The 25,382-nt window shown below is 50.6% G+C and overlaps 2 protein-coding genes across 2 annotated transcripts in view; one reads left to right on the top strand and one right to left on the bottom strand.

Annotated features, from left to right (window-relative positions):
• LOC134433877 (zinc finger protein OZF-like) overlaps positions 1-25,382 on the top strand; it is a gene marked incomplete at its 3' end in the record, with an annotated part of 163,448 nt that overhangs the window by 39,691 nt on the left and 98,375 nt on the right. The window lies entirely within an intron of this gene.
• Positions 21,793-23,483, bottom strand: LOC134433966 (zinc finger protein 239-like). The gene is made up of 2 exons (XM_063182651.1): positions 23,329-23,483; positions 21,793-23,176 (listed from the first exon to the last, which is right to left on the bottom strand). Exons 1-2 carry the CDS (start codon positions 23,348-23,350, stop codon positions 22,170-22,172), a joined length of 1,029 nt encoding a protein of 342 aa, XP_063038721.1. The 5' UTR covers positions 23,351-23,483; the 3' UTR covers positions 21,793-22,169.

Below are 25,382 nucleotides of genomic sequence, written 5' to 3'. Positions count from 1 at the left end.
TCAGAATTCGCAACTGTCCCATTATCGGTCTCCACACATATTGCAATCACAAATACACACATTGCCTGTTTGTACCTGACAAAAAACACAGCTTTGTATTTCACACGTGTCACAGCTGGCACTTGAAACACTGCATGTCCTCTGGGCAATACAGTGTGGGCGATATTCCACCATGCAAAGGCTGCAAGATCAGCTCTGCAGGACATGGAGGACTCGAAATTGTCTGTCGGGGCTCAGCTGGCTGCGCTGCTGGAGCTCTGCAGAGAGTTGATCCTGGAGGCTCTCTCTGCTGGGGCAAACCTGAGCCAGGGGGAATTTTCCTTTTCTTTAAGATTTTTCTTTTCTTTTCTTTTGAAATTTTTATCTCTATTGGAAGAGATAAAAATAAATAAATAAATTACAGCAAATACATAATTCTATGTATTACTATATATTATAGATTACTGTAAATAAATAAATTCTAGAATGCGTTATGATACACAGACTCCCAGGAGCTTTCCTTTGCTGCCCAGGGTCTGCAGGGCAAGAGGCAAGAAAGGGTGAAAAGGCAGCTTGTGCTCAGCAGCACAGCAGGCTGAGGGGTGGTGAGGCCCTGAAGGGGGAAAAGGGCGCCATGGCTCAGCAAGCTGCCCAGGTGTGCAGTGTTGCAGGGAAAATGGTCAGAGGCCCCTTGGCCTGTGGTGGTTCTGCTGAAGCCTTTGTGCTGCCCACAGAGCGGCTGGGCAGGGGCCGGAGCTGCGGGGATCCCTGCCAGAGTGGTGCCTGGAGATGGCCACAAGCCCTGTGCCAGGCAGGAAGCGCCTTCCGTGTCCTCCTGCCCGTGTGCTGCTGGCTGCAGTGCTGAGGGCTCCCCGGTGCCTCTGGATGGGGCTGCTCTGGAGCTGCTGTGGGGCTGCAGCGCTGCTGCCGGGCAGCTTGGCCGGGCTGGGGCAGCCCATGAGGGGCTGGGGCACTGGCAAGCCCTGAGCAATGGGCTGTCAGAGGCCACAAGCAGCCCCCCGGCAGCCGCCTTGTTCCTACCAGAGTTGACTTGCAAGAGGGACCCTGGGCACTCTGGAACTAACAGCATCAGTGTTGTTGGAAACCCAAATGCAGGGAAATCTCAGACCTTTGGTCTTGTCAGCAAAGCTTAGAATTAAACACAGGATTTGATGGGAGACCTTGGAAAGGGCTTCCAAAGCTAGGTGCTAGAAGCGAGAATGTGGATTTCTAGTTTATTATAGCAGAGACACGGGGAGGAAGGTTGAAGTGAAGGAAAGTTTAGAGTTTTAGGGCTGAAGATCTAGAAAAAAAATCAAAGTAGTTACAATGGTAAACAAGAAGCTTAAGATGCAGTGCTGTAGGTTTGTGTGTCATAACATGATTGGCTAAGGAAGCTTACACTGTAGCATGAGTCCATAAGACAAAAGATTGAAGGGTTGGCTCCAAACTCCAAATATCCTTGTTGGCAGTGTCTTCTTGGCCAAGAAATCCTTCAAAGCTCTTGTAACTATAAGTCTTGTGGCCTTGTGAGCCATGCAGTGCAGATGTGAGCCAAACTCACCCTTCCTGTCTGTGTAGAAGAGAAGAAAAAGCAATGGCATCATCTAAAAAACTCGGAGGTCTGCTCTCTAGCTTGTTCCAAACTCCCTCAAATCCCCCAAAGTGGCATTTAGCTGCAAAGAGATGACAGGGACTCTTAGTGCTGGCTCTTTGACTCCACAGCAGCTGCTTTAGAATCTTTCACCTAAGCCTGTGTAGTTATGTGCCAGAAATGGATCATTTGAAGAAACTTTCTCAACTGACTTGCATGGAGGTTTGTTTGAAGGGTATTTGAGGAGAAAGGCTCCCAGCAGAGGTCTGGGCTTTGGCCTAGCTGTGTCCCCTGCTGATTGTGAAGTGTGCCATCAGCTGCAGGGCTTTCTGGGCTAAAAATATCATCCAGTCCCTTGGACTTACTCTTTTAGGCCTCTAAGAGCTGGACCCAATTTTGGGCACATTTGGAGACCTCATCTGTGGGTGGATGGACCACCTAGGATTTTCCCAATTGCTGGGAAAGGTTCTCCGGGTCCCTGGTGTAAAACGGGGCTCCCCAGCAACTGCGCATCTGCAAGATGATAAACAATCGTCTCGGTTTGAAGAGAGAGGTGTCTGCTAATGAAGGCAGAAGCCTTCTCTGAAGTGGAAAATGTAAATCTCCTCCCTTGAAATTATTCTAATTTAGAAATTCAAATGCTCTCAGGGAAAGATATGGGGATAGGACTGAGCCCACAGAGCAGGGCAGCGTTTGCTGATGGTCTGAGCCCTTCCTAAAGATCCTGTTGGGCTGTCTTAGACACCTGGGGCCAGTCATTCCTTCCAAGCTGAGCCACTATGGCTGGGCTGGGGGCAGCCCCAGGGCAGTAGGCAGCGTGTGCAAGGGCCCTGGGTGGCACGCTGCAGCACGGTCTCTGTGCCATGGAACAGAACCCGGTGACCAAGGGCCCTTTGTGACACGTGGGAAATAGAAGCTTTCCCAGCTGCTGGGAACACACAACGGGGCAGAAGGGGACAGAGCGGTGCCGTGAGGAGCCCCTGCACAGCACACTCGGTCCTGTCTGACCTGGAGACTTTCCAAGGCATTATTCCTGCAGCTGAGCTCACGGCCAGACCACAGGACTTGGTGACCTGTGGCCTTCCCAAGGCTTCTCTTCTGCGGGTGCCCTAACAAATCCAGTCATTTTCATGGAGCAGAGACCCCTGAAAAGCGCCCATGGTGGCCTGGGGGGAAGAGGAGGAAGAAGGCCCTGGAGCTGCCCCAGCACATGAAACCAAAGCAGTGGTGCTGTTTGAGCTGCTGCAGGAGGGTGAGTGGCACAGCTGGGCCACAGGGTTGGTGCCTGCAGCCAACTTTGCGCCATCACATCCCATCCCATTTTATCCCATCCTACCCAATCCCATCCCATGCCCATGGACAGGACAGAAGAGGGGCCAGGCAGACACCCCGCAGTGGCAGTGCTCCATCCCCTGGGGCATCTCGGGGCCGTCCCTGCCTGGGGAGCGCAGGGCAGAGCTGTGTTCTCTGGCCTCTCCCGCAGCCCCTCAGCTCTGGCTGCACTCGCTCTTTGCCAGGTGCAGCCCTGCAGCGCACACAGGAGCAGGACCCCGCCCGTGGCCTCTTCCGCAGCACAGCCCAGGTACCTGCAGCCACCCCCACCTGGGCTGGGCCTGCTGGCACCGCACTTGGAGCATTCCCTGCAACATCCCTGGCTTCTTGCCCTTCTCCTACAGCTGGTTTGCAAATTCATCAAGAAAATTTGGCAGGAAGAGACCAGCACCATGGGCACTGGGCTCAGAGCATATTTGCACATCTTCAAAACCAAGACCAGTGCTGCACCGCTGGATATGCTCGCAGAGGAAGGCTTTTCCAATCTAAAGCAAGTAAGCAGCCTGTGGCCAGGGTTTGATCCTCCCAGGAATTGCTTGGTCTCCCAAGCCACGCCTGCTGGTCACTGTAACTCTTTGAGGCCATGGCAGTGTGGTGGGAAGGGAAGCACTTCTTTAGGGAAGCTGGGGACATTCCTTCCCTCCGGCCGCTTTCCAAGTCTTCCCGTGCATTCTCCAGGTTCCTGCCCTGGTCAGGTACATCCACCAGTGGCTCCTGGCCAATCAGTTTGCTGAGCACAGGCTGAACAGGACGCTGCTGGATCTCACCGAAGCACAGCCTGCTGACGTAGTCATGACGCTCCTGCGTGTGGCCCCATCCTGTGACAGGTATGGCGCCAAAATGTCCAGAGGGCTCAGGGCTCGCCAGCCCATCAGCCTGTACAGCCTGGCCCAGGTGTGTGACAGCAGGGCCTTCTGGCTGCTCCCTTGGCCAGCCTCGGCACGTCAGCCCCCGAGCCTGCTGCCGTGCTCCCTCGCTGCCCCACAGGGGCCTGTCCCCACAGCGCTGGCTGCCTGGGTGTGCTGGCGAGTGGCAATGGGCACAGGCAGAGCTGGCAGCCAGCTCAGGTCCCCACTGCTGCCCAGGCCATGGTGCTGTGTCTGAGACCCTCCTGAGACAGAGGTCTAACCCCACAGAGCTGCTTTGACCATGTGGAAGAGCATCATGTGCTCACCCAGGACTGCAGAGCCAGCACTGCTGACACTCCTGGATGTGCTGGGGAGCTGGCCTGAGCACAGCATGTGCACCTCGGATGGGGACAAAACGGGTGTCTTTGTCCTGGCTGTGAGTTTCTGTAACTGGCCTTTGTTGGCCCCATGGCTGCCTCTCCAGCAGCTCTCCATCCTCCTTCCCCCACTGCATCTCCCTGCCTCAGATGCTGGGTTGAAACCCGGCCCAGCCTGACTCGGCCCAGGGGCAGCTTCAGGCCCACCAGGCCCCGTGCTCCCCCTGCGTCTCTCTGAGCCTCTCCCTCCCCTGCTCGGGCCCTGCCACACGGACACCTCGGCACTGAGCCCTGTCTCGGGGGGCTTTGTCCTTTGCAGGCAACTGTGGTGATGTGGAAGATCCTCCAGGTGCCCTGTGTCCCACATATGGTGACATTGTATTTCCCTCGCTTCTTTGTAAATCTTCTCTTCCAAGTGTCCTTGAGCACTCTGGATATGCCAGAGGAGGTCGATGCATTCTGGAAGGGATTCCAGGATGAATACAGCCTTGGCACCAGCCCCAACAGGAGCTCCATCCCACTCGTCCTGTCTCTGCCATGTCCCTGGGCAGGAGCCAGTGTTCCCAGTGTGACCTGGGCTTTGCTGTGCACTCAGGTTTGCAGTGAGGACCCTGAAGTCCCTGCTCTGCCGAATGCAGCACAAGGATGTGGTGGTGGCAATGGAACACAATTGTGGCTGGGACACGCTGCTGTGCGCTGACACCCACCACTATGCTGTGGGTGTGCTGGCCAGGTGAGACCTCCTTTTCCCCACTGCCTCTGACATTTGTGCTCTGTACCCAGGGAGCTCCACACAGTCCCCAAGGTCGTGGGCCAGAGGGCCTTGTCACCGAGGGATGGCCAAGCAGATTGGAAAAGGCGGGAGAGGAGGGTGCCCACCAGGAGCTGCCTCCCAAATAGCCCAGAGCCCCTTGCAGGATGCTGGGGAAAGACCAGACCTCTGTGTGTCAGTCGTGGCAGAGGTTTGTCCCCCTGGCCCACAGTCTTGGTTCCTTTTCCTCCTGCCAGGGAGATGTGCTGCGTCTCCATCCCCTTGTGTTCCCGGATCGCTCGCTACCTGCTGCGGCTGCTCAGAACACAGGAGCCACGCTGGGAGCTGCCCGCCATGGCGTTCCTTGCAGAGGTGAGCCTGATGGCCAGCGCTGCCTGGCTGAGCTGCCTCCCAGCTCTCTGCCCTCTCGGAGCCGCAGCTGCCTGGCACGGTGCCCGTGCCCTGTGCTGCTGCCTGGGCCCGGCCCCGTGCGGCTCCGGGCTCCTGCTGGGCAGGTCCCTGTCACTGCCCTGTGCCTTTCAGGTCCTCGAGTGCCTGGACTTGAGTGAACGTGGTGCTAACAGAGTCCTGCAAATCTTGTCAAGGCAGCTGCAGAGCGAGTGCAGGGAGAGGCATTGCCTGGCGCTCAGGGCCCTTGTAGAGCTCATTGAGGAGCCCTCCATGGTGAGAAGGGGGCAGTGGCTGAGGCTGAGCTAGGGAATGCAGTCGCTTGGGCTTGGCAGGGCTTTGGGTGCTGGGGCAGCTGCTCCCACCTCTCCTGCCTCCCAGTTCAGCTGCCCGAGTGCTTTGGGACAGGCTTTTGGCCTCTGACCCCTGTGTCCAGGTTTAGAGCAAATTTGGGGATGAATCCCCCAAAGGAGCTCTGGTGGGAAAAGCAGATCAAATCAGCCCCTCCTCCCCAACTGGTCCAGGAGGAAAAAATACCTCCTTGGAGAAAGGTGGAAGAAAACTGTTTATTAAACAGTAAAACCAAAACAATATCAAACAATGAGACCCCTTGCCACTCTAAAAGAGATGACAAACTGAAAAAACCCCGTTCCCAGGTTGCATCTCACTCAGTCTCTGATCAGTCCCTCCGGTGCTGGAATTGTCGCAGGCCAGGCCCAGCCCGGTGGGCCAGAGATGTGCGCTGCCAGTGCTCCCCTGGGTGTTCAGTCCAGAGCAGGTTTCAAGAGGTCCAAAGAAAAGGAAGAAAACACTGTCTAGGGAACTTCTTTGCCTCAGCTAGCTAACACTAACTGAAAAGCAAAAGAAGAGCTCTGTCCTGCTGTCTGTCTGCAGACAACAACAGTCCAGGAGGAGGAATGTGGGGGAGTGAGAGCAGTGTCTGGAAGAAAAAAAACCTGCACTTCTCTGCCCCCTTCACTCACTGCAATAAGTCTTAAAGGTGCAAAACTTACTATTCAGCATAAACAGAACAAGACGATTGGGGATAAAAGCATCATACAGCCAACCCAGGACATTCTACCCCTTATCCCCATACCGTCTGCTTACTACTAAAACTAATATAAATTCTAACTCTACAAACACATACAATATACATCCATTATACAGCTATACACAGACAATGGTAATAACATTCAGTAAACAGTGGTATTTACACAGGTTTTATCCAACAATCAGATCTCCCTGAGGTACACATTGTGTTCTTCCATCTTTTTGCATTATCCACCATGTGCAACCTGGTCCCTGAGCAAAAACAACCCCACGAATGGGTTTGTCTGTATTCGAGGCAGAATTAATCCAAACTGTCGTCCCTAACAAACCTCTGACATGTACCACTGGGACTTGGTCTCCATCTACTCTATGCAAAGGCTCAGATTGGGCAGGGTCCACTCAGTTAGTAGAGCTTCGGGTGTTAACTAACCAGGTGGCTTTTGCCAGATGCTGCTCCCAGGTTTTGAAAGTTCCCCCACCTAATACTTTCAATGTGGTTTTTAACAGTCCATTGTACCTCTCTACTTTGCCTGCAGCTGGTGCATGATAGGGGATATGGTACACCCACTCAATGCCATGTTCCCTAGCCCAGGTGTTCATAAGGCTGTTCTTGAAATGAAACCCATTGTCTGACTCAGTTCTCTCAGGGGTGCCATGTCTCCACAGAACTTGCTTTTCCAAGCCCAGGATGGTGTACCAGGCCATAGCATGAGACACAGGGTGGGTTTCCAACCATCCAGTGGTGGCTTCTACCATGGTCAGCACGTAGCGCTTGCCCTGGTGTGTCTGGGGCAGTGTGATGGAGTCAATCTGCCAGGCCTCCCCATACCTGTACTTGGACCACCGCCCACTGTACCAGAGGGGCTTCACTCGCTTGGCCTGTTTGATGGCAGCACACGTCTCACAGTCATGGATAACCTGAGAAATACTGTCCATGGTTAGATCCACCCCTCGGTCTCGTGCCCACTTATAGGCGGCATCTCTGCCCTGGTGGCCTGAGGCATCATGGGTCTATCGAGCTCAGAATAACTCTCCTTTATGTTGCCAATCTAAGTCTATCTTTGACACCTCTATCTTTGCAGCCTGGTCTACTTGCTCATTGTTTTGGTGCTCCTCATTAGCTCTACTCTTGGGAATGTGAGCATCCACATGGCGGACTTTCACAGGTAGCCTCCCTACCCTGGTAGCAACATCTTTCCACTCTTCAGCAGCCCAAATTGGTTTTCTTCTATGCTGCCAGTTAGCCTGTTTCCACTTCTCCAGCCATCCCCACAGAGCATTGGCTACCATCCATGAATCAGTGTAAAGGTAGAGCTTTGGCCACTTCTCTCTCTCAGCAATGTCCAGGGCCAGTTGAACAGCTTTGAGTTCAGCAAGTTGGCTTGATCCACCTTCTCCTTCAGTGGCCTCTGCCACCTGTCGTGTGGGGCTCCATACGGCTGCTTTCCACTTTCGGTTCATTCCCACAATGCGGCAAGAGCCATCAGTAAAGAGAGCGTATTGTGGATCTTCTGCTGGCAGTTGGTTGTATGGTGGAGCTTCCTCAGCCCGTGTCACTTCTTGTTTCCCTTCATCAGCGAGACCAACGTTTTCACCTTCTGGCCAGTTTGTAATTATTTCCAGAATCCCAGGGCGATTCAGGTTTCCAATACAGGCACGCTGTGTGATAACAGCAATCCATTTGCTCCATGTAGCACTGGTGGCATGGTGCATAGAGGGAACCTTTGCTTTGAACATCCACCCCAGTTCTGGTAGTCGGGGTGCCAGGAGGAGTTTTACTTCAGTGCCTGTTACCTCTGAGGCAGCCTGGACTCCTTCATAAGCAGCCAAGATTTCTTTCTCTGTGGCAGTGTAGTTGGCTTCAGACCCTCTGTAGCTACGATTCCAAAATCCTAGTGGTCGGCCTCGAGTCTCCCAGGCACCTTCTGCCAAAGGCTCCAGGACAAGCCATGATTCCCGGCTGCAGAGTAGAGCACGTTCTTCACCTCTGGTCCTGTTCTGACTGGGCCAAGGGCTACTGCATGAGCAATCTCCTGCTTGATCTGTGCAAAGGCTTGTTGCTGCTCAGGGCCCCAGTGGAAAGTGTTCTTCTTACGGGTGACCAGGTAGAGAGGGCTCACAATCTGACTGTATTCAGGAATGTGCATCTTCCAAAAACCTATGGCGCCTAAGAAAAGTTGTGTCTCCTTCTTATTGGTGGGTGGAGACATTGCTGTGATCTTGTTGATGACATCGGTGGGAATCTGACACCGTCCGTCTTGCCACTTCACTCCCAGAAACTGGATCTCTCAGGCAGGTCCCTTGACTTTGCTCTTCTTGGTGGCGAAGCCAGCTTTTAGGAGAATCTGGATGATTTTCTCCCCTTTCTCAAACACCTCTGCTGCTGTCTTCCCCCACACAATGATGTCATCAATATATTGCAGGTGTTCTGGAGCCTCACCCTTTTCCAGTGCAGCCTGGATCAGTCCATGGCAGATGGTGGGGCTGTGCTTCCACCCCTGGGGCAGTCGGTTCCAGATGTACTGCACTCCCCTCCATGTGAAGGCAAACTGAGGCCTCAATTCTGCTGCCAGAGGAATGGAAAAAAATGCATTGGCAATGTCTATAGTGGCATACCACCTTGCTGCCTTGGACTCCAGCTCGTACTGGAGTTCCAGCATGTCCAGCACAGCAGCGCTCAGGGGTGGAGCCACTTCATTCAATGCACGATAGTCCACCGTCAATCTCCATTCTCCTTCAGATTTATGCACAGGCCAAATGGGACTGTTGAAGGGTGAGTGGGTCTTGCTGACCACCCCTTGGCTCTCCAGCTCTCGGATCATTTTGTGCATGGGGATCACAGCATCTTGATTCGTTCGGTACTGTCAGCGGTGCACTGTTGAGGTGGCAATTGGTACTCGTTGCTCTTCTACCTTCAGGAGTCCTACTGCAGATGGGTTTTCTGACAGTCCAGGCAAGCTGTTCAATTCCTTGATACCCTCTGTCTCTACAGCCGCTATTCCAAATGCGCATCTGAGTCCCTTTGGGTCTTTTAAATACTCACTTCGAAGGTAGTCTATGACCAAAACACATGGGGACTCTGGGCCAGTCACAATAGGATGTTTCTTCCACTCATTTCCAGTCAGGCTCACATCAGCTTCCACCAAAGTGAAATCCTGTGATCCCCCTGTCACACCAGCAATAGAAACAGACTGTCCCCACATGTCTCGATGGAATTAATGTACATTGCACACCAGTATCAGCCAAAGCTTTGTACTCTTGTGGTTCCAGTGTGCCAGGCCAAGGAATCCACACAGACCAGAAAACACGATTTTCCCTGGCCTCTACCTGGCTAGAGGCAGGGCCCCTCTAAGCCTGGTTATCCTTCTTTCCCTGGGCATATGTCTTGGATGTTCCTTCAAGGGGATCAGACATGTCATCATCATCATACCTGGCCATTTGGCTACGGCCAACTGGAGCTGCTTTCCTTCTGGTGGCTTCCTTCAATTCACACACCCGTCGTGCCAGAACAGCAGTAGGTTTTCCATCTTACCTCCCCATGTTTTCTCCACAATCATGCAGGTAGAACCACAGCTCATTTCGTGGGTTGTACCGTCTCTCATCATCTGGGAGATGTCTGCCTTGAATACCAGAACCTCTGATCTGTACTGCGGAGATTTGGAGAAGGTCTTCTTTAATCTCCTCTCTGAGCTTCTTATGATTCTCCTCTATCTTGTCCTCTAAGTTCTGCAGACGTGTTTCTACCGCTGCGATTCTGGCATGTGTTGGGCCATGTACAGAATCTGCATATGCTCGGAGCTTCCTTGCCATGTCAAGCACAGTCTCATCCCTCTCATCCCTCTTCATGATGGCTAAGGCAGAAGCATACTCATGTGGCCCAAGTCGTACAAGTTTTCGCCACATTACAGACGTGCGTGGTACTAAGTCTGGGTTCCTAGTTGTTACATCATCTGAGAAGATAATCTCTGCCATGGCCATTTCTCTCAGGCGTTGGATCCCTTGCTCTATGGTCTTCCACTGAGTTTGTTGCATATAGAGATCATCTGCACACAGGGATCTTTGTGCAACACTGTCCAAGACCCGTGACCAGAGGCTGCGTGGATTAGCCCCCCTCATCATTCCTTGGTCAATAACAGGATCTTGTGACAGTGATCCCAAATGCCTCGCTTCAGTGCCATCCAGAATTGTAGCCTCGCCTGCAGCATCCCAGAGACGGACCAGCCAACTAATTATGGATTCATCAGGTCATCGAGTGTAACCCTTCCGTAAGCCACAAAGGTCCTTCAGGGAAAAGGACTCAATATTTGCATCTGATCTTGCACCTGCTGCTTTGACTCCTGATTTTATGTCAGGAGGCATTGAGGTTACTTCTCCTTCATCACCATCATCATCATCATCCACTGGTTGATTGGTCTTGTCCGTGCATTTCCCACTTCTAGTGCTGGTAGCAACAGCCATGGGTTTAGCTGCTGGCTTAGGCTCACTATCTGGTTTGTCTGCTGACTTTGAGCCTGGGGTGTTGGCTGCAGCCTGAATCACTGGGACAGTTGCTGATTTATCTCCCTGCCCCCTGCCTCTGTCTCCTGCCCTTCAGTATCAAGCAGTGTGCGATAAGCATATGTCAGGGCCCAGCTCACTGCAATGACCTTCCTCTCCTTAGGCTCATCCTGGTACTTCTCTTTCAGGTATTTTCCCACCTCAGCTGGGTTCTGAATTTGTTCATGGGGAAAATCCCAGACTATAGGGTCAGAGAATTCCTTCAGGATTTGTCCCATATCCTCCCATCTCCCACACCACTTAGGATTTTCTGCACCTGGGTCTATTCCTGGGTTAGGGGTCTCATCAGCCCGTCTAGAAATCTCAGCCCTCATTCTAGAGAAGCTGCAGGCTGTATAGAGGAAGCTTACCAGACTGAATATCAGAAAGATGGTCTCTTTAACATTCAGGAGAAACTGAACATTCTTCAGTAGTGATGCAAACGATTCATAGGAGAAGAAAGAAAGCAAAGGCTGAAAGGCTTCATCCCTTGCTCCTCCTCTAACAAAGTGGGTGCGTAACCATAGCCATGAACCATTCATACCTGGAGCAAACTCCAGCATGTTTATAAACTTCTTACAAACCATTACCACCAAGCCCAGCAGGAGAGATCTTCTGGTCACAGCCCCTCTGCTGTGAAAACTATGTATTAGGGACAATACTAAAGCTATTTCTGGATAAGAAAATAAGCCTAGGGACCATAGAGGTATTAAGATCACAAAAAAACCTAGGGACCAGAAATGCATGCAAACCTTTACCCCAATAGACATTATGAATTCAAAAAGCATGGCTATTAGCTGATTTAAATGAACACATAGTAATGGCAACCAAAATGCAGTCAAAACAGGGTTTTTCCACTCTCTCTCGAGCACCACGAGTTGGGCACCAAGATTTTGTCCTGGTTTAGGGCAAATTTGGTACAGAATTTCCAAAGGAGGGCCCCTCCCCCCAACCGGTTTGGGAAGAATTTCTCAGAGAGAAGTGGAAAGAACCTGTTTATTTAGGAGGCACTGCAACCCCCAGGACACAGAGTTAACAATATGGGGTGACACCACTCTGAAAAAAAGATGACAAATTCAGAGAGTCTCTCTTTGGGGTGGTCGCTCTGTCATCAGTCCCCCCGGCACTGGGGCAGCTGCTGCAGCTACAAAGTGCAAACTCTCGGTGTTCCCAGGTTCCAGTCTGGAGGTTCGAGATGGTCAAAAAAAAGGAAAGGAGAAACAGCCCAGGAAGAAATTTGGACTGTTTAGCTAAACTAGCTAATGAGCAGAAGCAAAAGCAAGCAGAAGCAAAGCAGAAGCAAGAGCGAGAGATAGAGCAAAGCAAAAAATCAAAGCAAGAAAGCAAAAGCAGCACCATGTACTGCCCGTCTGTGTCCCGCCAGGCTGATAAGAAAACCCAAACAAAACTTTCACTCTTCAGAACCAGTCCTAAAGGCACAGAACATAATATCCAGCATTAACAGAACACATGAATGGTGATACAAACATCATAATGTCACCCTAGGACACATGGGGACCACTGTGACACAATGGAATCTCATGGAAGAAAGTGTCAGCTGTGAACGCAGCATGGCCTCACAGAACCCAGGGGCAACGGGGACCGTGCTGTGGCTCGTGGGAGCAAGGGGCCATTGTGACACAGCGTGGCCTCCTGGAACCCAGGAGAACATTGTGGGCCCATGGATTCTCATGGAAGCACCGCCCCTTTGCGAAAAAGGGCAGTGTCACAATGGTCTCCTGGGTTCCATGAGTCCTCACTGTGTTTAGAACTGACACTTGGTTCCCCAAGATTCCATAGCATCCCTCTGCTCTCTTGTGATTTGAGGCTGTGCTGTGTCACAATGGACACTTGCTTACGCCAAGGCTGGAGATGTCCCAGTGGCACTGGGCTTCCATGAGGCCATGCTTTGTCACAATGGGGCCTTGGTTCCATCAGGTTCCATTGTGTCACAATGCCCTCCTAGGTCCTATGAGGCCTTGGTCTGACACAGTGGTGTCTTGTTCCTACAAGGCCTGACAATGTCCCAGTGGCACCTGTGTCCCATGAGGCCCACCTTGATCAAAGCAGAGCCTTGCTCCCATGAGATTCCACTGTGTCACAATGTTCTGCTTGGTTTCATGAGAACCTGATGTATGCACAACTGATCCTTGGATCCTAGAGATTCCATTGCATCCCAACAGTGTCCTTGGTTCCATGAGGCCCAGCTTTGTCACAACTGGACCTTGGTTCCATGAGATTCCATTGTATCACAGTGGTGTCCTTGGTTCCATGAGGCCCTGCTGGGTCACAGTGGAGCCTTTGTGACATTTGTTTCGATGGTGCCACAATGGTCTCCAGCATTCCATGAGGCCACACAGCAAAAGAGTGGACCCTTGAATCCATGAGTTTCCATTCCATCACAACGGTCTCTTGAATTCCATGAGGCCACGCTGTAAAACAGTGGACCCTTGGATCCATGAGTTTCCATTCCATGAGGATGATCACTTGCATTCCATGAGGCCCTGCTGTGTCATTAAGGAGCCTTTGTTCCATGTGTTCCCATTGGGACACAATGGTCTCCAGGGCTCCATGAGGCAGAGCCATGAAATTCTGAGCACTTGGTTCCATGAGATTCCACCATGGTGTCACCATGGCCTCCTGGGTCCTGGAACAGTTCACACTTGGTTCCATGAGATTCCACCATGGTGTCACCATGGTCTCCTGGGTTCTGTAACAATTCACACTTGCTTCCATGAGATCAGTGCTGAGAATTTTGGACTTTCTGAGCTGAGAAACACAAATTCTCAGCAGTCAGGTTTCCAACAGGAAACAATGTTCTCTTGTGTTCCAGTAGGTTCCATTAGGCCCATCTCTGTCCCCATGGACACCTGGTTCTATGAGATTCCTTTGGGTAACAATGTTCTCCAGTGTTCCATTGTTAATAATAACAATTTCAAAAAATGATTAATTAATTAAAACAATATCATTTGTTTAACAATTTCAAAATGATTAAAACAAATCACAAATAATCAAAACAATTTCCAGCAATTATGATGGAGGTGGCTTTCTCATGGAAGGTACCTTCCACCTTTCTGCATGTTACCACAATTGACTCACCAACCGTTCCCGTCAGGGTGCTCATCAACTCATTCTGGTCCCATCTCCACTCATTCGGGTGGTACACCTTGGAGTCATGCTGCACTAGGGTTGCCAGGCTTGGGTAACGTCCCTTGGGATAGGTTCCAAGAACATTGGTGTGCTGGACAATGGCTTCAGGCCACAGCTGCTCACCAGGGGGTTGTCCATGAAATTGTGGTAAAATGCAGAAAAGTATTAGCAAGGTTATCATGTTTTCAGATGATTCTCATGTCCCTCGGGGTTCTCCTGTAAAAGCAAGAACAACAAAAAATCCTGCCACTGAGAGGCAGAAAGGAGTTTAAAATGAGGGGATTATCCAGCGTGTGTGTATGCAGTGCTTTTTTCCAAGAGCGTCAGAGGCTACCCATGCATATTTATTCAGAGGGGTTTTCAGCACAGATGGTACCTCGCCCACCGTGGGGAGGTCCACTAAGGCAGGTTGTCCAGGGTAATGTGATGGATTGTTTGCATCGTCGAGACCTTCCAGTGAAGGGATGATGCTTGGAGGTGTGGGGTAAAAGGCAGTGACTTTGGGGCAGCCATTCACTCCCCACCTGCTATTTACCCCTTTAACAGCCTCCCACAGTCGACAGTCCCAGCTTGCTTTCTGGGGCTTAAGGAACCGCTTTAAAAGGCCATTTGTCCTTTCCACGATCCCGTTAGCCTGAGGGTAGTAAGGAGTATGAAAAGTCCACTTTATGCCTTCGGCTCTGGCCCAATCCTGAACTACCTTGGCAGTAAAGTGAGACCCATTGTCAGACTGGATTTCTTGCAGCTTTGGAAAAGTTCCAAACCACCCCTGCAAAGGTTTAACTGTATTATCACCTGTGGCCCTTTTAAAAGCATCAGCTTGTACTAACCCAGATACAATTTCCACTCCTACTAACACAAAATGTTTACCTCCTGATTTCTTAAAAGGACCAATATAATCTATCTGCCACGCATCCCACAAGCCTTTACCTTTCCTCAAATGCAGAGGGTCATCCTCTAAAGGATGCCTTTCCAGTCGCTTGCGGCACTGTTTGCAGGCCGATATGCATGTTTTACACATTTCCCTGGTGACTGGCCAGCCGCGGGCGTGTGCTTCCTGGTACAGATCTTTGGCACCTGTGTGCTGCCTTTTTACATGTAACCATTCTAACAGTTGATTCCAGTCCTCTGAAATAGTTTCTTTTTTCAGGGGGCTAAGCCTTGCTAGTTCATCAACTTTGTTGTTCCATTCACCTGCTTGATTTCCATCTGTTTGATGAGAAGCTACCCAACCAACCAGAAAGTTTCCTTTACTGGCGATTTCTAGGATTTCTTTCCACTTATCTTTCTGCCACACTGGGATTCTGTTAACTTCCCAGCCATTCTGTTGCCAGAAAGGGAGACACTCAGTGCAGCCTTTGTATACCGCATATGAACCAGTATAGATGTAAACAGGAGAAGTGTTTTGTGCCTCACGCTGGAAAACACTCCAGAGGGCTATGAGTTCTCCTACCTGAGCGCTGCCCTCCCCTTCTGTGATAATCTTTTCACCAGATGAAATATGTAAGGCAGCCGCCTTATATTTCCAAATTTTTCCTTCCCGCTTTGAGGAAGCATCTGTAAACCAACAGTTTGCTGCTATTTCAGGTGAGAATGGTGGTGCTATTTTTATTACAGAAGCAGGTTTGTCTTGGCTACTATCTAGGCTCTCAAGTGTCTTGTATGGCTAAGAATTTTGCAGCACCTTCTGTGACAGAAAAACTATTGCAGTAATACTCTATTTGAGCATACCATTTTCTGACTGATGATTTTTGGGCTATGCTGTCAGGTGGAGGGGTCCCATTTGTGACAGCTTTAATTACCTTGAAGGGACCTCTCAAGATGATAGCTTGCTGCCGTGTGATTTTTTCTACTTCAATGAGAGCTAAGCTAACAACAAACAATCCTTTTCCCCAGGTAGTGTATCTTTTCTCAGCATCTTTAAAACCACGGGAAAAGAAGCTGACAGGCCTTGTTGGACCCTCAGGACCTCGCTGCCAGATGTGTATTGATAGTCCTGAGGAGGCAAATCCCCATTCCACTTAGAAAGGGTCTTTAGGGTGAATGGGCCCCAATGCCTGATGTGCAGTGGCTTCAAAAATCAATAATTGCAGTGCTTCCTCCTGCGAAGGAGTCCAATCCCATTTGATTCCTTTTCTTAGTAAATTGTAAAGGGGCCTAGCAATGATTGAGAAATCTGGGATATGTTTCCTCCAGAATACTAACAGTCCTAAGGCTTGCTGGAGGTCTTTTTTGTTTTCAGGCATTTTCATCTGCTCTAAAGAAGTTAAAGTGTCAGGTGGGATGCATGTGCTACCAGATCGCCACCAAATTCCCAGGAATTTTACTTCCTGAGAAGGCTTTTGAATTTTCTCTGAGGGAATCTTTAAATCAAGGCTCTCCAGATGAGAGATTATATTCTGCTGGATATCCCCCACCTCTTTACTTTCCTCTCCTTCTACTAAAATGTCATCAATGTATTGGTACACAGCTACAGTGTCAGGTTTAGGTATTTTTTCTAATCCTTAGCTAAAGCATGGTGTGCTTGTGTTGGAGAGTGTTTGTATCCCTGAGGGAGCCTGGTGAATGTGTACTGTTGTCCCTCCCATGTGAATGCAAAGCAGTCCATGTCCTCTGGCTGTATAGGTATCATGAAGAACATGTCTTTAACATCTATGGTTGCCATGACTGTGTGAGCTTTTTCTTGTATTGATTTTATTAATTCAGCTAAATTTGGCACTGCTGCAGTCAGAGGGTCAGTGTTGGCATTCAGCCTACGGTAGTTGACCGTAAGCCTCCACTTCCCGTTAGGCTTTCGGACAGGCCACACGGGTGAATTGTATGGGGAGTGTGTGTTAATAATTATTCCTTGATCACGCAATTCCTGAATAACTGGTGTGATGCCTTCTCTAGCTCCAGAAGGCAAGGGATACTGTTTCACATTGATTGTTTTACTGTAAGGCAGTGCAGGTGGGGTCTGAATCAGCCTAATGTTAAGTGGCAGAGAGCCAAAAGACCACAGAAAACCCTCAGTGTCTTCCCACTGCCTTCCTGCAAGGACATCCATCCCTAGCATTCGGGATGTCCCCAATTACCATTTTGGCAACCAATTGATTTTCTTCTCCAGGGAGTGTTACTTTGACTAAAGCAACATTCATGGGTTCTATGGTTCCTAAAGCATTAAGAACGCAGCATTGCCTTTTTCTTGGAACAACTCCACATTTCTGGGCATCTCTATGTGTTAATGCAGAGATCTGGGCTCCCGTATCAACAATGTAGGTTACCAGAACATTTTGCGGCCTGTAATTGCTGTAATTAACATGTCTCCTGATTTATTTTTTGTGAGCATTCATACGTAAACCCAAACTCCACCCCTTCACTCACCTGTAAGCAGCGGAGATATTAGTTTCCCGAAAGCTCTGTTGGTGAAGTTTCGTTGTTTGTGATTTGGGGCACGGGCGGGTGGGCAGTTATGTTGCTTAGATTCTGTGAAAGAAGTTGCGAAAGAATTACTTCCGGCTTACTGCCGGTGCTTTTCAGGAGACACGCAGCCAGGGTTTCACTGTCCAAGTTCTGTGAAAGAAGCTGAGAAAGAGTTAATTTTGGCTCGCTGGCTGTGTTCTGTGGGAGAGGCTGAGATGCAGCCTCACTGCCCCAATTCCGAGGGAGAAACTGGAGAAGGGTTAACTTTGGCTCATTGCTTGTGTTCTGTGGGAGAGACTGTGATGTATTGTGTGTACTGAACTGTGTACTGGTAGGAGTGTTTGTTAGTTTCTGGTGAGGGAGGGGGATCGGTGCACTATGCTGGGTGTTTGATCTCCTAAAATTCCAGTTAGTTATGATTTTCTGCAATTTTTCAAGTGGTAAACCATCCATTATGTCCCGGGGAACCCCTTTCTTTATTCCCAGCATCCACCAGCGTTGTCTGTTGGAAATTTGTTTTCCTGGTTCTGTGTTTTCAGTGTTAGGGGTTCCCATAAACCGGACACCTTTTGTTTTTTCTGATTTTTCTTCCAGGGTTTTTACAGGCCCATACTGCCTACGATAGTTTATTAAATCAACTGCTACCTCACCCTATGTCCAAATCTTACGGCTGCTACTAGGTGTATCAGATGGTGTGGTGGCGGTCTGTGTTGGTGTATAGGGTGATGGTGCAGTGTTGGTGGACTCAGACTGATCAGTGGAGTTGTTAAGAAATCTATCCAGGCCATCTATTGGGCTTAAAGCCATAATTGTTTTTTGAATAGTGATTGCTGTTGATTTCAATGTTTCTGGAAGCCCACAAATTAAAGGGGTCATAATTTCAGGCTTCACAGGCAGTTGCACAGGGGATTCAAAACCAGGAATTAATTTTTTCTCATGAATCATTTGCAAACATGCAGCTTTTTGTACACTTCCTAGGATCTTGTCGGGGGTACTGACAATTGCCAGGGGATCACCCCTTTCCAAGGGATTTATTCCCCCAGCCCAATAGGCTGCACGTTCTGTTAGAGACCAGGAGTCACACTTACCTCCTGTTGTTAGGAAAACACCGTGTCCCCAGTAACCACTGGCTTCTTGTTCAGTTAACTTAATCTGGTCTCCGCCAGTGAGGGACACACGGAACACATATTCTGTTTCTGATTCGTGGGGGAGGCGACCGAATTCCTTTTTCAATTTAGCTAATTCGGTAGCGCTGAATGGTGTTTGTTTGGTTGTTATGTGGGGATCTAGGTCTTCATCATTAATATAATTATATTCAGTTTTAATAAAAGGTCTCAAATGAGGACAGCAATTTTCCCCACAATTTTTAACTGTTTCAGATTCTTTGTAAGAATAGTTTTGTTTTGCTGCCTCGAGTTCTTTGTAAGGATAAATTTTTTTAATGCAAGGTGTTACTTTTTCTTCCTCCTCTGTAGAGGAGTTGATTTTGTATATGTTTTTGGTTTGTTCTTCCCTAAGGGCAGCTCGCAGCATGTAAATTTCATTTCTGTCCTCATTTAACTGTTTTTGCAAAATTTCAACTAAATTTTGAAGTGAGTCTTGTCTATAATTATAATTTCTTCACTTCTCCGTTTACAGTGGTTTTCTATGGCTGCAGTAAGACATCCTCCGAGGACTGAGCAAAGAATATTTCTATTTTTGCCCATTTTGAATTTTGATTCATGTTGCAGAAAACATATTCTATCAATGACATTTTCCAAATTAAACCAATTGTTCTCTGCCCAAGTTTCTCCACCAGATGATGGTTTTGCATTGTGTTTAGCAAGCAACGAGTAAAAATCAGCTTTTGCTTTAGGCCTCATGGGACCTGGGAGAGCACTGTGACACAATGGAACCTGATGGAACCAAGGCCCCATTGTGACACGGCAGGGTCCCATGGAACCCCTGTGCCACTGGGACATTGCCAAGGCTCGTGCAAGCAAGGTTCCACTGTGACAAAGGCAGGCCTCATGGCATTGAGGTGATCATTGTGGGACAATGGAATCCATGGAACCAAGGCCCCATTGTGACAAAGCGTGGCCTCATGGAAGCCCAGTGCCACTGGGACATCTCCAGCCTCGGTGGAAGCAAGTGTCCATTGTGACACAGCACAGCCTCAAATCACAGGAGAGCAGAGGGATGCTATGGAATCTTGGGGAACCAAGTGTCAGTTCTAAACACAGTGAGGACTCATGGAACCCAGGAGGCCATTGTGACACTGCCCTTTGTCACAATGGGGCCGTGATTCCATGAGAATCCATGGGCCCACAATGTTCTCCTGGGTTCCAGAAGGCCCCGCTGTGTCACAATGGCCCCTTGCTCCCACGAGCCACAGCACGGTCCCCGTTGCCCCTGGGTTCTGTGAGGCCATGCTGCATTCACAGCTGACACTTTCTTCCATGAGATTCCACTCTGTCACAGTGGTTCCCATGTTTCCATGAGGTTCTGCTCTTTCACAGTGGACACCAGGTTCCACAAGAGCTGGCAATGTCCCGCTGGCACCTGTGTCCTGTGGGCCCCACTTTGCCAAAGCAGAGCTTTGGCTCCATGAGATTCCAGGCTGTCCCAGTACTCTGCTGAGTTCCATGAGGCTGTGCTGTGTCACAATGGACACTGAGTTCCACCTGCCCTGGCAATATCCAAGTGGCCCCTGGCTTCCATGAGGCCCCGTTGTGTTTGCAGGTGACACTTGGTTCCCCAAGATGTCATTGTCACGCCGCTCTCCTGGGTGCCCTGAGGCCTTGCTGTGCAATAATGGAGCCTTGTTCCTACCAGACCTGGCAATGTCCCAGTGGCACCTGTGTCCCATGAGGCCCCACTTGGTCACAGGAGAGCCTTGCCTTAACCACTGACCCTTGTGTCCTTGAGATTCCATTTGTGAAAAAAGCATTCACTCTCCTGTGAAAATGTAAAAGGTTTAATAAAAGACAATGGGAGACCAGGACCATGGAGCAAAGGTTATCACGGCCGGGTGCATCTTGGCACTCAGCCAGGAGCACCCTGTTACCTTCGGGGATCCCCCTGAAATACCCTTCCCCTTCAGCCTCTTGCATATTCATAGACCCTCATGCATATCCATAACCTACTTTACATGTTCCAGGAATGATTTTACATGGCGCCTCCTTGGGTCTGCCTTTTCAGAGCATGTGTGTTTCTTGGCTGTGGTTTTGGCTCCTTCTCTTTATCACCTCCAGCTTTTGGGCCTTGGTGAACTCTGCCTTCAGATGGGGAGTGCTGATGGTTGGCAGATCTGTACACGTGTCCTCATCCTGTGTGCATTGGATGTTATCCCATCCAAGCAGGCAGTTTAACACAAGCAGCTATTCCACTGAGCATAAATAACAACAGAAATAAAAACTATAGAACAATATTACTTAAACAAATGGACCCAGCCCATATTTGCTCCCAGTCTGTGTCATCCTGATCCATATGGTCCCACTCCCTAGGATCCCAGCCCAGTCTGTGTGGTCCCAGTCCATACAGTCCCAGTCCATATTTGATCCCATTGCAGGCTGTCCTAGTCTGGAGGGTTCTGATCCACGTGATCCCAGTCCAGGTGATCCCAGCCCATATTTGATCCCAGTCTGTGTGGTCCTGCACACACTCCCAGGGTCTGGAATTCCAGTTCCCAGCCAGGAAAAAATGTTCCTGCCCTTGAACTTCCTTCCTATCATCTTAAAAAATTAGGATGAAATCATAAAGAAAAAGATAATTATTAAAATGAAATAATTATAATGAAAATGAAATATAGTAATTTCAACTCTTACTTACAATACTCCAATAATGATTCAATCCAAAACAATAACTATTACTATAACATGACCAATAAATATAAATAAATTATGTACCAAGAAATAACTTTTGAAAGTTTTAACTTGACGACTAATACAGTTGAGATAAAAAATATCTAAAAAAACTCACATGCAATCTAACACAACTTGGTAAACCAATTTATATTACAAATACACTGAACACAAAACCAAACACCACTCTAATTTCTCAAACATTTTAACTAAACAATTAAACTTCAATAACATCCTTAAGTACTCTTGAAAAATTAAAATTATTTTTAAAAAATTGTGTGTGGGTGGTTTTATTTGGATATTGGTTTTTGGATTGTTTGGGTTACGTGATTTTAAAAGGGGGATTTTTATAGAAATTGAATCAGCTGAGAAGGCAGCACTCTGCAAACAGAACTGACTGAAAATGAATGGGACAGAAACCATACAGTCTGAAAGTTTTATTTGCTATCAAATGCATCCCACACACCCAGCCCGACCCACACAATCCCCATAGCATTGCTCCAAATTGAGATCCCAATTCTACCAATCTCCTCCCAACTCCATCTCACCCTGGCAGCTGTGCAATGGAGAGTTTGGCATGGGAATGAGATTTTTGAGGAGGGAACAAGCAATCTGAGGTGGAATTGAGCCCTTTTGGGTAAAATTCAGTTATTTTCAGTGGGATTTGAGTGGTTTTGAAGTGACAGATTGATCCCTCTTGGCTTCTAGAGTGGAAAAACAAGGAGAAGAGAAAAAAACTAAGGTTGAACCAAAAGGAAAACCAGACAGGTGTGTTGCCAACATGGATCACAGGGAATGTGAGTGACCCGGGCTGTGCCCAAAGTGCCTGCTCCAGTGGGGGATGGAGCTGGAGCAGCGCACGAAGCTCTGCCCGCACTCGGGACACTCGCAGGGCTTCCCTTACCGGTGCCTCCGTTGGTGTCGGGTCAAGTCAGAGCTGCTGGAGAAGCTCTTCCCACACTGGGGACACTCGTAGGGCCTCTCCCCTGTGTGGATGCGCCGGTGCTTGACGAGGGTGGAGTTGTGCTTGAATCCCTTCCCGCACTCGGGGCAGCGGAAGGGCCTCTCCTCTGTGTGAATCCGATAGTGTTGGAGGAGATGGGAACTGGTCTGAAACCTCTTCCTGCATTTATCACACTCACAGGGCCTCTCCCCAGTGTGGATGTGCCTGTGCCTGACGAGGGTGGAGTTCCACCTGAATCCCTTCCCACAGTCGGGGCATTGGAAGGGCCTCTCCTCTGTGTGACTCTGATAGTGCCGGACAAGATGGGAGCTGGTCTGAAACCCCTCCCCACACTTGGAACACTCGTAGGGCCTCTCCCCAGTGTGGGTCCTCTGGTGCGAGATGAGGTGGGAGCGCTGGCTGAAGCTCTGTCCACACTCCCCACACTCGAAGGGCCGTTCTCCAGTGTGGATCCTCTGGTGCTTGATCAGGCTGGAGCTCCCACAGAAGCTCTTCCCACACTCCCCACACTCATAGGGCTTCTCCCCAGTGTGGATTCTCTGGTGCTTGATCAGGTTGGAGCTCAGGCTGAAGCGCTTCCCACACTCGCCACACTCATAGGGCTTCTCCCCAGTGTGGGTCCTCTGGTGCAGGATCAGGTCGCAGTTCCACCTGAAGTTCTTTCCACACTCCACGCACATATGGGGCTTCTTCCCATCATGGAGCTGCTCATGGAGAACCAGCTCCAAGCTTTGGCTCCATCTCCGGCTGCCTTCCCGGCCCAGGCTGGCTCTTTCCCCCTCAGATCCCTGCCAGCTGCGTTTGCAGCCCCTCCTCGTGCGGCATCTCCGGGGCTTTTCCTCCCCGTTGGCTTCCTGCGCCGTGGAGCCGCTCAAAACGGCCTCTGCCACCAGGTTCTGCCGCGGGCATTTGTCCTCCCTGCTCTCCATGCTCAGCTCCTGCTCTGGGGAAGGAAGGACAAGGACAGGATGGGATTTGCCTCCGTGCCACAGGCAAGGGCAAGGAGATTCCCCAGGGCTGAGCTGCAGCTGGGGCCGTGTTGGGCTGGGAGATGGAGCAGCACAGAGGGGAAAGGGGCACTGACTTCCTCCTCACCTGCCTCAGTGTCCCGGGGCATCTTCCTCTTCCTCGCAGCATCCCAGGGGTTGGCAATGGGAAATCCTGGTTTGGGGAAAACAAGGGATGAGCACGTTTGTAGGAGCGTTGAGGGGTAGGATGGTCGGGACGGACGGAGACAAGAGATCTCTGAAGCCAGGTCGTGGAACTTGCGGTTTATTGCAAAAGGCCTGGGTGCAAGGCCCTGCTTGGAGCTGCCAGCCACAGGTCGGAGTGGGCCCGAGAGAAGAGAGGGGTAGAGAGGATGAGAGGGTGAGAGAGTAAGAGGGGAAGAGAGTAAGAGAGTAAGCTTCCCATTACAATACAATAAATCTTCTTCTCTGTTGAATATTCTATTTCTCACTAACCAATCTAGTTCAAGATACAAATCCTAGAGCATTTACATACAGCCTGTAAGAATCATTACATCATGACACTGTGTTACATTTTAAACCCTGAAAACACCACTTTGGACCCCTTCTGCTGAGCTAGTAGGGTCTGCCCAGACCCTTGGGTCTGTCTGCACGCAGAGGGAATTGTTTCAGCAAAAGGGGATTACCTTTAGTCAGGCCACACAATTGTTTTCCAGTTGTTCACTAAGGTATCTCAAAGCTTGCTTCCATCTCAATCTTGCTTAGAGTTTCAATATTCTCAAATTCTTTTGCCAGACAATCATATTTATGAGGCTTCCCTGTTTCATCTTCCTCAACACATGTTCAGTTTGAATGTCCCTCTGCCTGAGTCCATCTCTACAAGTCACTGGCCACGTGGGCTCCATAAAAACCTCCCAAATACCAAAAGATTCAGCCTAGGAAAAGCCTCCCAGGAGTTCCCTGTCCCTGGTCCCTCCCCTCTGGTGTTCGGGGGTTGCCCCCTGTCCCAGCTGCTGGGGTCACGCTTGGATTGGGGGTGCCCCTTCTCCTCGGTGCCCGCCCTGCCCAGGCTGCTGGCAGTCCCAGCAGTGCCAAAAGCTCCCCCCCTCTTGGCTCTCCCCATTTCGGGATGCCAGGGCTGTTTGGGCTCCCGGGCTCCCTTCTCCCCTCATTCTCTGCTCGGGGCTGCAGCGGCTCCAAGGAGTCCCCCCTGTCCCTCTCCAGGCTCTTGAGGCTCCCGCCCATGGCGGCGCTCCCCCCTCTCTGGGCTCCCCACTTTGGGCTCCTGGGGCACACAGGGCTCTGCTCCTCCAGGCTGCCCCTGCCGGCACCGCTACCGGCACCTCCCGATGTCCCCCCGAGGGGCCTTTTCCGCTCAGCCTTGGACTGCTTCATTCTCCAAACATCCCCCCAAAAACACAACCCAGGGACCCCCCGGGATGTCTGGGCCGGGCTCCCCCTCCCCGCTAACCGGCGCGACGGGGGGGGGGGGGGGGCACGATGATCCCACGGGTGGGGGCTGCGAATTCAGGCAGGGCTGCAACGCGGTTCCTTCTGTTCAGCCTTGATCAGCCTTTGTCCCGCCTCTTCCTCCCGCTCCTTCTCTGTCTTATCCCCACCTCCTTCTCCTCCTCCATCCCTCCTCCCTCTCCTCCTCCCCTGTAACCCCGCCTCCTTCCCTCCTCTTTCTCTTCCCGCTCCTCCTCTTCCATCCCTCCTCGAGCTCCTCTGTGTTATACCCACCTCCTTCACCTCTTCCATCCTGCCCCTTCCATTCCTTCTCCTCCTCCTCCTCCCTTACCCCTCCTCCTCCTCCCCCCTCATCCCTGCCCTTCCCTCCCCCCTCCTCCTCCCCCAGCAGCAGCCATACCCTCAGTACCCATTCCGCAGCCCTCGCAGCCCGCGGCAGGAGCGGGGATGGAGCCGGGACAGGTCGGGATGGGCAGCGCGGGGCTCTCGGCTGCTCCCAGCCGCTGGGGACGAGGGGAGCCCGGCCCAGGCCAAACGAGAGGCAAACTGGGCAAACTGGGGGCTGCACATCCCAACTGGGCCTTGCTGGGGACCCTGCCTGGCCACTGCCAGCCCTTGGGGCTCCTCTCGGCACATCCGCCAGGGGGGAACACACACAGGGCTGGGGGATCCCAGCAGTGGCAGCACTGCCAGGGACTGGGCTGCACTGGG

This window comes from Melospiza melodia, unplaced genomic scaffold (assembly GCF_035770615.1).
Source record: "Melospiza melodia melodia isolate bMelMel2 unplaced genomic scaffold, bMelMel2.pri scaffold_28, whole genome shotgun sequence".
NCBI lineage: Eukaryota > Metazoa > Chordata > Aves > Passeriformes > Passerellidae > Melospiza > Melospiza melodia.
Note: the sequence above shows the minus strand (reverse complement) of the source record. Positions and strands in the feature narration are given on the sequence as shown.